Source organism: Nelumbo lutea, chromosome 8, assembly GCF_056320005.1.
Source record: "Nelumbo lutea isolate HS-2025 chromosome 8, American lotus-T2T, whole genome shotgun sequence".
NCBI classification, from domain to species: Eukaryota; Viridiplantae; Streptophyta; class Magnoliopsida; order Proteales; family Nelumbonaceae; genus Nelumbo; species Nelumbo lutea.
The window spans coordinates 11654682-11665013 of NC_142691.1; the positions used below are offsets into that span (position 1 = coordinate 11654682).

General features: G+C 37.6%; 1 protein-coding gene and 1 non-coding gene across 4 annotated transcripts; both read right to left on the reverse strand.

Moving 5' to 3' along the window:
- Nucleotides 1-483: 483 nt before the first annotated feature.
- On the reverse strand, nt 484-557 carry TRNAR-UCG (transfer RNA arginine (anticodon UCG)). Its single transcript has one exon. It is a non-coding gene; the product is annotated as a tRNA-Arg (tRNA).
- Nucleotides 558-2170: 1613 nt separating this feature from the next.
- Nucleotides 2171-10071, reverse strand: LOC148842728 (putative E3 ubiquitin-protein ligase RZFP34). 3 transcript variants are annotated; one of them, XM_088957280.1, is made up of 12 exons: nt 9934-10071; nt 6482-6751; nt 6224-6311; nt 4523-4582; nt 4388-4420; nt 3552-3629; nt 3420-3463; nt 3271-3311; nt 3063-3145; nt 2860-2951; nt 2663-2774; nt 2171-2559 (listed from the first exon to the last, which is right to left on the reverse strand). In XM_088957280.1, exons 2-12 carry the CDS (start codon nt 6688-6690, stop codon nt 2419-2421), a joined length of 981 nt encoding a protein of 326 aa, XP_088813406.1. In that variant the 5' UTR covers nt 6691-6751; nt 9934-10071; the 3' UTR covers nt 2171-2418. The 3 variants fall into 3 exon arrangements, with proteins under 3 accessions (XP_088813406.1, XP_088813405.1, XP_088813404.1); XM_088957279.1 differs by lacking the exon at nt 9934-10071 and adding an exon at nt 6834-6969; XM_088957278.1 differs by lacking the exon at nt 9934-10071 and having other exon boundaries at nt 6482-6824.
- Between the last annotated feature and the right edge of the window lie 261 nt (nt 10072-10332).

Sequence of the window (10332 nt, forward strand, 5' to 3'; positions counted from 1 at the left end):
ACTGAGCCTTATGATGTCCAAAGCTTAATATCATTAAGCAGTGGTTTTTTGGAATATGATGAGAGCTAAGAAATAGGGAAAATGGATACTAAGAAAATGGATGTCCAAAGCATTACACCTGGACCCAGAGGTTCAAAGTATCCATTTTCCCTTATTCTTAGCTTACAGCCTAATTCTTAACTTTGAACATCCACATACTCCTTAGGCTCCGTTTGGGACAAATATGTATAATGCAAAACATTGCATATTAAATTTCTAAAATGGCATACGGGTTAAATCATTAACGTTTATTGTCATCCCAATGAACCTATCTTGGTGATTTTGTTTGGTGGGAAAATCATAGTCAAACCCTTGTTGGGTAAAGAAAACTCAGAAAAGCCCTGGCGATCAAGATGGATTAGTAATCGGAGTTAGAGATGTTGAAGTGGAACATGGTAAAAATAAGGGAAAGGAGGAAACTTTTCTGAAAACATTAAAACAAATCGACCACAGTGGGAGTCGAGCCCACGACCTTTTAATCCGAAGTCAAACGTGCTAATCCACTGCGCTATGCGGTTATGTTGTTCTTCTTTTTCTTTCTAATTTTATAAGAATGGAGGTTCTCTTTTTTCCCCCCTCCCCCCCCAACAAGGCTCCAACCCATGGAACTTCTTTTTTCTTTTTGTAGGAAAAAAAAAAACATGAAACTGTGTTTCTTGATTGAACGGCCAGGACCCAGGTGTCATTATTGACTTGGAAGAATATGACAACACTCTCTCCCCTAATCCCCTTTTAAGCATTTTCTTTAAAGCTCCACTAGTCTCGATCGAAATTTATTAAAAAAAGGAACTTTTTGACATTTCTAATTAAGTAATGGCCATCTAAATCCAATTCAATCTTTAGAATTTTTGTATGTGCATGGTATTGATGATTTACATTTATGACAGAACATCAAATTTCACATTACAGGTGAGAAATAATAATTTATATTAACCAATTCTGTGATTTGTGATTAAAAAAAAAAATCTTTTCAGAAATTTGTATTGACCAACCCAACACATTGTAAATAGAAATGGCAATGATACGAAGTAACATGTTAGTAATGAGATCAAATCAGCCCCCATGACGTCCCACAGCACATTTCTACCGTGTATTGAAAACATCTCCAATGATAATGTCGTCATCGGGAGATGTTAGCAGAGATGTGTTGTGGGACATTGTGGGAGATACTCATTAGTAATACTCTTAGGCCTCATTCCTTTGTTGAAAATTTGTTTACCCATGTAAATGCATTTAATTGTCTTCTTTCATAAATATCAATTTATCAATTTAACCCTAACTTCTGTTCTGTGTATTACTAGGAGCATTGTAAATTTTAATCAATAATTTGGACAATTGTCCTCCATAAATAAATGATTTATCTAATAAAAATTACTTGAAAAAACAGCCTATAAATATATCAAGGAAAAATTCACCCCTAAATTACCCACAAACAAACAAGCCCCTAGAGATGAATATAACAAGGCAACTCATCCGAGGGTGGATTCAGTCCTCATAAAATTGTGCTCACACCGTTCTCACAGCCTTTTTCAACCCTACATTAGAAACATCTTCATACATGAGAGGGAAACATTCCCAATACAGGCTGAAAAAAAATACTGTGAGATCGGTGTGAGCACCAAATCCGATTTCAGCTCATCCACGACTTGCATAGGGCCATAAGCCCGGGTTCACTTCGGCTGTTGGGGCCCAACAGCATAGGTTGTTGTCTGTTGAAACAGTTTCTGGGCTGGGCACTTCTGGGCAGTTCACCTATTCACGTCCAAGCTGATGCTTGCAAACAAGTTTAGTCTTCCGAATATTGCCTCTTGCCCAAAATCCGAAAATCACGGACGAATTTTCTCCACGCCGCCTTGTAAGCCAAACGCCATTGGTTTAAGACAGTTGGGATCAGGTAGGTACAACCTTATAAGCACGCTAAATGAACACTTAAAAATGTTTCCCTTAAAATACCTCAGCCTACCTTGAAAAAGATTAATACCCACTTTTTGACAATTTTCAAGGTATTTATCTAGTGGTCATTTAACGTGCTTATTTATTGAGCTTACTAGATCCCGCCCCGGTTTAAGAGAGCACCTGCTCTCGCTCTCAGCTGTTTACACGCAACAGAATAGAGAGAGATGACAACAAATTGAAAAGAAACGGGGCGCAAGTGAATTAGCACCACCTGTGAAAGCGGTGGATTTAAAAAATCCCAGTTCAACAACAAAATATATCACAAACTCGAAAGCAAAAGACAACGAGCACGAAGTGTTACAATGACGCCAACTAGTAGCAAATATAAGCTGCAACTTTTTCATTGCCTTTTGAAATTTGCATGATTGCATCGACGGCTTGATGCAAAGGAAGTGAAAAGATAAGCGCAAATCCAGATCCATTCTATCTTGAGAACGAGGATGCGGTTGATGTTTCACCTCTTGTCTGCCGAGTATTGTAGGATTTGCAATTAAGACATTTCTGAGCCACAACATGGAATTGGACTTGGGAGGTTACTCCACAGTCATTGCAGAGGATCCACACCTGTTGGAAGCATTGCATAGTCGTCATTGGGAACATTGAAAATTAAAAGGAGAGAGAGAGAGAGAGAGAGAGAGAGAGAGAGAGAGAGAGAGAGAGAGAGAGCCTTCTTGTTGTTATAAGATTCAGGCATGGGTGTTGCGGCAATCTCAACATCAAGCTTTTCCCATACTTTGGACATATCACACACGGATTTAGAGCAAAGAGGGCAGGCATATCTGTGCATTTAATGAAGTTAGTATTTCCATTGAAGATCTTGGACATGGGACAAAGAACAAGCAGAAAATGAATCGGAACACTCACTGCAGGTGCTCTTGCATCTCTTTTAAGCAGTTCTTGTGAATAGTGTGTCCACAAGTCAAGACAGATACATCATTTCGAGACTCAAAAAGATACTACAAATTACCAGTATGTCATGTTGTTAGTAAGCATCCGGATATGAGATACGAAACCCCCTCAGAGAACAGTTAAGAACATAACAGAAAATTATGTAGGGAATATCTCACCTCAAAACAAACCGGACAATCATGATGCATAGCACCTTCCACACAAGGATGACTATTCTTCAGCAGAATTGAGTAACAGCAACCTTTATTCAAGAACAATATAGAAATCACTCATCATTTAAGTGGTCATTCATGTCCATATAACTAGTATTTAACAAGATACAATGATGCCTAGAAAACATATGACCATCAGACATGTTGAACTCACCGCATGTATAGCAATGAAAGAATTTCTCACGCCCACCAATCCTGCAAGCAAGCATAGATTAAAACATCTCCATGAAAAACAAAAACAAAATACAAATTTCTCAAACAAATAGCTGAAAACAAAGACTCTTAAATGTTGGAGGATCATACCTGCAAATTCCACAGCCATTGCAATGATACTGTTCCTTTGATGTCTGCAATTGGCAACACAGGTAAGATTATCACACATCCTGGTACCAGAGGTCCAGAGGAATTAGGAACTTTTAAGGTTTAGAAACTTACATCATCATCATACAATTTACAGGTCTCACAGAAATACTTCCCCATGCACACACCACAGTTTATACAAACTTGCCGGACCTGCCGACCAAAGTAAAAAAGTCCACAGAAATGTAAGATACTGACACATATATAAACTCCATTTCCTAAGATCCTGAACACAGATACAGATATAGGTACCCCATTAGTGTGCCAATATCATGCTTCTATATCTAATTTTTTAAGCGAAGTTTTATTTTTAATTAATTTATCAATATCAAAGTTTTATTTCTCAATATGTATTTGTCACATAAGTTAATTAGACTTCTAACAAATATAAAATTTCTATGGTATAATTTGTTTAAACAAAACATTTTACATGTTTTAGTGTTAATGCTATACCATGCACTATCTAGTGTCACATTAGGTATATCTCATGTCTGATACCACTAGCCAGGCAATGTAAAGTTTTAGGGTAATAGTAGGTATATAACACTATAGAGAAGCTGCACAGCAAAGCTAGGGAAAAAGGAGCCCTTGGGCTGTGTTTGGATTGCATGGTACTAGTGGAAAAGCAGCATGGATTCCAGAGTTACAATTGATAAAACAACAAACCCCCTGGGTCATTGATTCAATGAAAAATACAGATAAAAATCACCCCCCCCCCTGCTCCCTCTTTCCTTTGACTCATTTTTTTCAGAACTAAACGGTTGGAGCAGATATTATGAACTCTTTTCCACTGCTCATTTCCACTTCCACCCTAATCTAAACACAGCCTTAACAAAATATTGTTACACAAAGAAAGTAAATAAGGAAAAAAAATCATAGATGTTTACTTAATTAAATACCATAACATTTACCTCTTGCTCTGTGCCACATAGTGAGCATATCACCTGAAAAAAGAGAGGTAACTAATTAAATTCAAGTATTTCACAAAGGTTGAAAACTCAGACTGCTAGCAGGAGGGAAAGGGAACATGATGTTACAGAATATACCTGTTGCACTTCATGGCGTGGAAGGTCATGTCTCAGCTTCCTTTCCACATCAATATTGTTCTGTACAAAATACACATTGGCAACAGTGTGAATTTGATAAGATTTGCAACCAAGAGATACAGTAGTAACATTTTCAACCAAAGATGAGAAACCAAAAAACAAAGAAACTTAAATCCAATCAACCTAGAAACACTACTGCTGTATTGGATCAAAGTTATAATGAATGTACGCTATCCTAAAGGCTGAGAAAACTTAATAGCTGAAGACCCAGTGCACTCCAAAATGGCAAAATCTAAGGTTCAGTTTGGTAAGAGTGCAAATACAAATATGTTCAGTACAAAACCTTGTATACGGACTTAATATTTGATGGTGTAAATACTACTAAATGATCTAGTTTTACACTGCACATATTTGTATTTGCACTCTTCCCAAACTGAGCCTAAAAGTAAAGAAACCTCATGCTATCCGGCTATCCCTGCCTAAAGTTTTGTTTTCCAATACTGCTTGGAATAAAGAACCAAGGAAAAAAAGTTGCCTAAAATTTCCCCTGCTTAACTGATATCCAAAGTGATTGACCAACTTAAGGATTTGAGATTGATTATGAAAATGGAAGAACAAAAGTGGAATGTTTGAGCTCAGTTTTGATGGCAAACCAGACATTCAGGCTGTGTTTGGTTTGAAAGAAAAAGAAGGGGAAGGAAGGAAAACCTCTTCCTTAGGCTGTGTTTGGCTTGAAAGAAAAGGTAGGGAAATCCTTTCAAACCAAACACAGCCTAATTGACTTAATTTCCCTTTCTTTCAAATCAAACATAGCCTTAAGGTGTGGGAGGTGATAGAGGGCACCAAGGGGACATAATAGAGATAATCTTCTTTTTCCAAATAGCTTACCAATCTTACATACTCTGACAAGGGATAGAATAATCAGCTTCTAGAGGGACCTTGCCTAGAAATAAAATAAAAGATGATTGTGATCGTCTATTACTAGTATTGGTGGTACTAGAATGCATTCAGCAAGTGTAATAAAACTAATGAACAAAAGAAGGAACTACAGTGTGAACAACATAATGACATATAGAACATAAATTGGATATATCAATGTCTTGAAGGACATGCACAAGAAAACTACAACCCTGCAGATAGATTGATTCAATTTTTGTAAGACAAACAAGTGGGATCAAGGTTGACCTTGAAAATGCATCCTTAGGCCTGTTGCCCGTATTCAAGAAGATACTTAAATTGCACTTGGGCTTCGAGTTTTTCAAATCAAGTTGTTTAAAGAACACAAAAGACAAGCTTGATACAAGTTTCAAGAACTCTTATTTAATGGGTGTGCATGAGAATAAGTTGATCTATTTTATACTTATGATTTTATATTTCAATATGAGATCACCAGTTATGGTCTTACAGTGATCAATTTTCAGAGTATTTCCAAAAGATTGTATTTGCATAAGTACTCTCATCACTTCAATTTTTATCACAAAACATGTTAAATCAATGACAGCATACTTCATTAATAACACCATGTGCGTATAGGAACAACAACTCCTCCGTAAAAACAAAAAAACACACATGCTTCAGTCGTGTAAAATGAGAACCCCCACCCCCAAAAATTCTATTCAGAAATAATAACACGAGAATATACAAGACACACAAACAAATACTTGAAAGATTCTTTTAATCCTTTTAATAGAGAAGCCTCACCTTTGCTTCATTATGGCAATGGCGACAATCAAATATCTCATTGCAGCACGGTGCTCTAATGCGGCATCTTCGCCGATAATGGGAACATCTACAAAAATGAAAAGTTGGGAATTAACCAAGCAAAATCAAATTCACATGTATTAACAACAAAAACAACTGACAACAAAATCAAATTCGCTTGTATTAACAACAAAAACAACTGACAACAAAATCAAATTCACTTGTACTAATGACAAACACCAAAGATAGCAAGCATACCCATATTCCATAAACCCTTTGTCTAGCCTTTCCATTGCAGTGGTATCAACATTATCTCTCACTTCCTCTGTCTGCACGCATTCTGCATTGGACTGCTGCAAGCATGAAGATGCAATCTCTAATGCATTAAGCTTTCCATTTGTATTCTTTGGTGTTTCCATTTTGTTATGTTGAATAGCTACAGAATGATTGCCCAAAGCCTCCTCCATCAAATCACGAGTCTTGAGTGAAATGAAAACTTACAGCAGAGCTAGCAACAAACCTAAACACCTGCACATAAGAATAAATTTAGCTCAATAAATCTAAAACTCAAAAAGGCATATTTAGTCAGCCGATCAAGCCAGGCAAACACCGCATCCTATTGTTGCTTTCTTGTATACTGCTGCAGACCAATTGAAATCAGCAAGAACACAATCCACTAATGTTGAAGGGCTCCATTCAGCATAACTCCAATAGAAGGATTCATCAGAACAATCAGAGATATAATAATTATAATGAAGCATTGAAGAACTCCAGAGTCTCCAGCTGTCACTATTAACCAATAGTAGTACATGATCACTCGGTTTGCTTGAAGCAGTGCTGAGACCATTTTGAGCTAAACTGAGGACCAGCAGCAGATTCGCCCCAACCTCTGGTAAAAGCAATATATCACAAAATCAAGCCCATAGGTGGTAGGAAAAGCATACAGGAAAAAAATTACAAAGGATCGGAGAAGTTTACTGTTCCAGTCACCCACTGTGGATAAGGTGACAAGCCTACCTCGAGTTCCTGGAGATGCACAAAATCTTCTTTGATCACTGAATCTTACCCACATGACTAAACTTCATTCTAATCCACATGTCAGAGCGCTTTCTCCAATCAAACTGCTTTAATTGGATGAGTCTTAGTTAATTTTTTCTTTGTTTAACAATTGGCAAGGCTGCATTCAGCCCATCCAAGAGGGAATTGAGATCATGGATGACCCCTTATCTACATATGGCAGTTCTATGTGGAAAGGAATTATGAAGACCTACAATACCATCTCAAAAGGGCTGTCTTACAAGCTGAAAGATGGTGGGAGATTGAACTTCTGAAAGGATAAATGGTGCAGACAGGCCCCTGGAACAGGTTTTCCTTTAACTATTTCTGCTGGATGATAACAAAGAAGCTTCTGTGGCAGATTCATATCACGTGTTGGGAGGTAAAGTGGTCTGGTGACCCAGTTTTCAAGGAAACCTGCATGATTGGGAGATGGATAGCATGCTGCAGCTTCTCCAAACGTTGAGTAACCAGATCATTAGAGAAGGGCAGGAGGATGAGTGGAGCTGAAAATGGGAAAAATATAGGATCTTCTCCATAAGATCATTGATAGAAACCTGATACCCCCCCCCCAAAAAAAAAAAGAAAAAAAAAAAAGAAACTCTAGGTTCCCTAGTAGTCTGATTTGGGACTGATGAGGTTAGCTTTTTACTGTGGTCTGCTGTGATTGGAAAGTGCTTAACCAGAGATAGACTGCGGAGAAGTGGCTTGCAGATTCAAGATCAATGTTGTGGGATTTGTGGGCTGGATATAGAAAGTGTTGATCACCTTCTCATCCATTGTCAGCTAGCCCAAGGTCTTTGGCTGTATTTCTTGAGGGCGGCTAACTTTTTCTGGGTAATGCCTTAGTTTATGATTGGGCTGCTTTCTGCTAGGCAGTTGCAAGGTATGTGTGCAGAAAAGGGAAGCTAATCTGGGGAATGGTGCCAGCAGCTGAAGCGTGGCCATTATGAGCTGAAAGAAATAAAAGGATCTTTGATATGTAGGAAAGAGGAGGAACTCATTAGATTGTGCACCGGCAAGCTTGGATCATGGGCATCTGCGTCCAAGGAGTTTGTTCACCAGTCCACCTGGTAGCTCCTTTCCATTGATTCCTGAAATCTGTGACTTGTATGTGTGTTCTTTGGGGTTTATCCTTACCTTTTCCCCAAAAAAAAGTGGGTTCTTCGGGGTTGGTTTCATTTGCTTGTGGCTGGGCCCAGATTGCCTGCTGTATTATGTGCTATTTTCTATTTGAATAAAATTTACTTTATCATTCTCACAAGAAAAGAGTCAAGAACTTTGTGAATCCTGAGTTCCTGACCAAGTGACCATCTGCAGATCATGGTAGATATAAACCTGCACGAAACATATCTATACGCTCCACCACTGTTAACCTTAAAAGTTCTGGTGTATAGGAGGTTAAAAGTCATGGGGCAGAATTATTTAGTTACCATAACACTTGAAACTCCTATATGCTGTAACTGCTAACAATTGATCATAATGTTCTTCCACTCTCTCATTCTATCAGGTTATGGGGGAAAAGAAACAATGCAGAATAAAGAATAAAATTCCAGCTTTGCATGTGCAAAATGCTGTTATCTGTTCAAGAGAAAATAAATTTCCTTATTGTTATCTAATGGTAAGAGCAAAGAACTTCAATTGCATACTTTCTTTACAAGGAAAAATGACCATTGTCTACTACCTAGAGTACTAGCGATCTCAAATCTCATTCGAGCTTATTTATTAAAGCAAAAAAAACTTTCAGGCATACCTAATGCCTGGACTAATAAAATTTTCAAGCCTAAAGACGCAAGTCAAAAACTAACTACAATTCCTGCAACCTCCAACTTAAAAGTATGTTGTTAACAATACCAGGTTCAATGTTCTTCCAGATCACACTCTCCTAAAGCACTTCAAATTTCTTATCTATGGATGGGTTCTCAGTAGAGGTACATCTATTCTTCCGACGTAGCCCTCAGAAAACAAAGATCAGGAAGTTTATTCTCTAGAAATACATAAACTGAATTTCTACACTTGCGGTCCTATTGCAAAGATTTAACTCTAGCGCTACAACGACAAAATGCAAAGAACAAACAAAATCATCAAAAGAAAATCATAGAATTCAACAAAACAAGTGTATAATGAGGCAAATTTAAGCATACATAACACATTAAACTCCTATTTATCAACGAGATACTAAAAATTTGCTATTTGTCACGAACTTCATGTTAAGTTTTACAGAACATTGTGTCCTTACATATAAACAGCAGATCGCAAGCTAACACAGAACTTCATATTTACAGGCTTATTTCAACCAAAAAAGGAACCAAAGCACACGCAATTTCTTCAACAACAACAACAACCTGAGTTTTCGCCTAGAAACGAAAATAAAAAACTGTATCTGGAAAACAAAAACGAAAACTTAAAACCTCCACGATCAAAGTATTCTAAGAGGTAAGAATCACAAAACACCTATATTCCTGCAACCTCCCTAAACTAGAATCTCGACAAAACATGCAGATTCTCAAGCTTCCAGATAAAAGCTCCAAATCTACAAACTTTTCCGAAAAACAGTACCTAAACCGAATAAATTTTACAAAAACGATTCATCCGACAGGCGGAAAAGCAATGGTATAAAACTAAATTAAACAAATTTCCACAAATAAACGAACTTTCGATCTTCAGAGACGCAGTCGCCGATCGGTTAGAGAGAGAAATAGCAGGGATCAAATGGAGTCGAAATCTTCTTCGTCTCGCCTTCGCTTTTCCAAGTGTGAGCCAATGAGGACTGACAGAGAGATAATCAGATAAGATCGGAAGTTGTCTGATCGAATTGCTTTATATATGATTTTTATCGAGTATCCAGAGAGTTCGAAAGAGTGAGAAGAAAGCAAGCAGCCGGGAAATGAGAACCAGTGGTCGTAGTGACAACGTAAAGTAGGCAGGTGTTTTGAAAGTGGATGCCGTATTGCCGTGTGTGTACGAGAGAGCGAGGGAGAGGGGGGAGCATTTATTTATAGATTGGCAAAATTTTCTGATTATTGTTGAATTTCTCGTAAAGTTTGATAATT

Coding starts and splice junctions, on each gene's coding strand:
- LOC148842728 (XM_088957280.1), bottom strand. CDS start 6,690: ATGGAGGAGGCTTTGGGCAATCATTCTGTAGCTATTCAACATAACAAA. Junction 3,464..3,551: donor GTAAATTGTATGATGATGAT/GTAAGTTTCTAA, acceptor TGCCAATTGCAG/ACATCAAAGGAACAGTATCA. Junction 3,312..3,419: donor AATGGCTGTGGAATTTGCAG/GTATGATCCTCC, acceptor GCTTGCTTGCAG/GATTGGTGGGCGTGAGAAAT.